This window comes from Habropoda laboriosa, unplaced genomic scaffold (assembly GCF_001263275.1).
Source record: "Habropoda laboriosa isolate 0110345459 unplaced genomic scaffold, ASM126327v1 scaffold65, whole genome shotgun sequence".
NCBI lineage: Eukaryota > Metazoa > Arthropoda > Insecta > Hymenoptera > Apidae > Habropoda > Habropoda laboriosa.
In genome coordinates, this window is record NW_017100254.1 from 1126538 (window position 1) to 1130051 (window position 3514).

The following is a 3514-nucleotide window of genomic DNA, read 5'->3' on the forward strand; positions in this document are numbered from 1 at the left end:
AAGACGTCCTTGTAAAAAAATATTCGCGAATACAGTCTTTATCATAAATGATTTCCATTAATTGCTATCGTATGATTCACTCTTGGTATTAAGAATAATTACATAGGATAATTATCGTAAGAGCTGTATTAGAGATTTAGATTAACAGAATATTCACGAGAACCTATCAGAATTTGACAATAGTTTCGATTATACATATATTTAAGAATTATCATGTTTTCAAAGGAACTATGTGACTTCGAGATTACTGGTACTATTTCAAAGTGTTTCTAATACTGAGTGAAAACGAATCTACTGAATAGTTTAATTATATTGCTTCTTAAAGTTTGAGAATGCTTTAAGATATGCCATCTATGATTTGAAAATACAAAAGAGATTAGCCTATTAATTAGAAATGGGCATTGCTTGAACAAATAATTTTTATCATTTCTTTCGAATGGAAAAGTACATATAATTTTCTAAAATTAAACTTTATTTGAATGAAAAATTATTTTAAAAAATGTACAATATCTTTGGACAAATTATTTGTCAATATTTATTCTTATTATCCAACAAGCCTTGTTCCTTTCTATTACTATATAGAGAAATACCCATAAAATTAATCTCGACAAAATAATATATAATTTACAAGACATATAACTATTAGTGCCACGTATCTTTATTTATCATTATCAATGATAGTCTCAATGTATACATTATTATAACGTAACCATCATACGTGTGATACTAGCAAACGATACATTTTTCATAAATCAAGAATAAAAAATTTTTACGATATTTCGTAATACCCATATGTATACACACGCACATACTGTATGAGATAAACGAGAAACGGAAGTTACACGTATTAAGTCATAAGGCGACAATTATGTTATACAGCGAAGTATATACACGGTAACTAATTGTACGGTCAGCGTTTCTCCAGGATCTAAGGGATAATCGAACGACTGTCTTGAATCTAGAGAATAAATCAACTTTTATACTCTTTCAATTGCGCCAAAATATTTGTAAAAATCGAAAAATCGACGATCCACCGAATGTACCATAATGTGAAACCACTTTTTGAATTCATTGTGCATCCATGATTAAAACGTCGAAGCGTGAATTCCATATTTATTAGTAGTCATAAAGAAAAAACATGTTTTAGATTGCAAGTAGTATAAAGATGCATATTTTTTCTATGCGATATACAATAAACTTATACTTTTAATGGTCTAATAGAAATTAAGTGTATTCGTTTGCAATTTTGTACAAACATATTCTATGCCATTTAAATAGACCATTCTTTAGTGCGATAAAATAGTCTAATTATCTGTAACGATAGTTTCTTGTAACTGTTAAGAATATACTGTTGTTCCTACTCGTGCGATCGAAAGCAATTTTGTAAGGACAATGATCCCTCCATTTTAGTGTGTCGATTTTTAATAGTATCTACGAGTGAACATGGAATTTACGCTTTCATGCGTGAATCACGCACACTTGATACTTTTATATTCGAACGTCAGCAATTTATTAATCGTATGTAAAAAAAAATTAATCAGATGGTGCTATGCCCTTTCGACAAACCCTAGCTTATAGTTGCCGGAAGTACTATGAAGCATACGATGATAAAAGTACGATAAATCGTAAAATTTGTTCTCTGATAAAAAGTCATTGATCAGTTTGCTCAACTGTCCAAGATAACATTCCAATTTTGTATTTTGTCATACAAAGGGCACAGAATCGTGAAACTGCAAAAAATTATAGAGGTGCCAAAAGTTTCATACAACAATTGAAAGAAAAAAGAAATGGAAAAGCTCATGAATTAAGTTTCCTATACAGTGGATTGAATATCTTAAAGCATTTAAAAAAGTTGTGTATATTTTTCTCTACATTTATCACACACACACTCACGTTTTTGTACCATTCTAGAAACATAAGGTTTCCCCTGATAAGTTAAAAGTAATGAGAGAACTTTTGTACGCATCGAGAGTAAAAGATAAAAAAAAAATAAAACAAAGAGGAACAAAGTAATACTTCGCTATGAAAAAAAATATTGCCATTTGCATCGTCCGCGTTGTAATTCACATTTGTATGTCTAAATAATCATCCGTCAGATATTCTAGAGCTGAGAAACGTTATTGTTGCATATTTCATTAGTCTTATTTTTTGAGGCCATTCCATTCTTCCGTAGCATCATACATGACACGCAGACCGAATGCCATATAATATATACATAGTGTTATGTAAAAATGATATCTTGAAAAGTTGTCATAAGTTGCAGAAAAAATGTTTATTCTATATCTTTAATCTTATTGTATTGCCCCTTAAAGCGAAACAATTGATGAATGTATTAGAATTAAAGGGAGGTAAATGAAAAATGTTATCATTGAATAGATAAAAACTGTTTCTAACTTATGATGCTTCTCAAAAATACTATATCATATACAAATCTTTATACCGTGAGTTTGTTTCCTTTCATTATAACAGTAGATTTATATCACTCTCAGTAATTAATGCGATCTTTCGTAGGACGCGATTTGAAGATCTTACACATGAAAAATTAATTCAATTGCAACAAGAAGTTTCTTAGTATTCAATATTGCGCTATGACTGATCGCTAAGTAACTTTATCATGTAGTGACATACCTTTGTATCGACCTTATACCTCTTACATGTATTTCACTTATAAAATCTTTTTATCAAACATGTATACTCTGTGTCCTTATATAATTTTACCCTCATATTATTTATATTTAGAATCGAGTAATTTAATGCACGATTTATAATACTTTAGGAATGTCTTTATTTAAATTTACATGGATAACAAATTTTATATGAAAAAGTAGCTGTTTAATATGTTAGGAAATAATTTACATGTAGACGAAAGTTTCAAAAAACCAACACATATTTACTATACTAGTACAAATCATCTACCATATCCAACTCGATCTCTAGGAATTAATCTGAGTTCGGAGCCATGTTTAAGGAAAACGTTTCCTAAAATTAATCAAATCATACATGTAATACTTCGAAATATTTCCCGTATTGTTTAATCACGTAGAATACGCACCTGCCGTTTGCTGTGGATTAATACCTATTCCGTCATCTGTGATTATTGCAGATGTAGATGGTGACACTTTAAATTCTTCAGCAGCAAATTTTAATACAGCAGTGAAAGGTGTATTATCTGGTACACTAAGTCTGCAATTGTAAGTGTATAATATTTACAGTTACTAATAAAAAAATAATAATAGATCCCGGTCATTATGTATAAACTCTCTTTTCATTTTAATGATTGTGCAAGGTTTATGCTATTACCATCCAGCATCTTTCTCAATTTTATGCCATATTGTACCATTGGGATGTGTCTTAACTAATTGCAGTCTGTTGTGTATTATTTCTGAAATTTCTGCAGGACCTCTTAATAATATTTGTACTACTTTGACAAGATGCTCATATTCAAATTCACAATTTGATATCCAATAATTCTCAACTTGTTTCATACAACGTGCAAAATAAAATATACTAAAAA

The 3514-nt window shown here is 29.5% G+C and overlaps 1 protein-coding gene across 1 annotated transcript in view; it reads right to left on the reverse strand.

Annotated features, from left to right (window-relative positions):
* Positions 1-2908: 2908 nt before the first annotated feature.
* LOC108572495 (ubiquitin-fold modifier 1) overlaps positions 2909-3514 on the reverse strand; it is a 1634-nt gene continuing 1028 nt past the window's right edge. The window contains exons 3-4 of the mRNA XM_017934745.1: positions 3053-3183; positions 2909-2979 (exon numbers count right to left, since the gene is read on the reverse strand). Of these exons, the coding sequence (XP_017790234.1) occupies positions 2909-2979; positions 3053-3183 (202 nt within the window). The remainder of the gene's footprint in view (positions 2980-3052; positions 3184-3514) is intronic.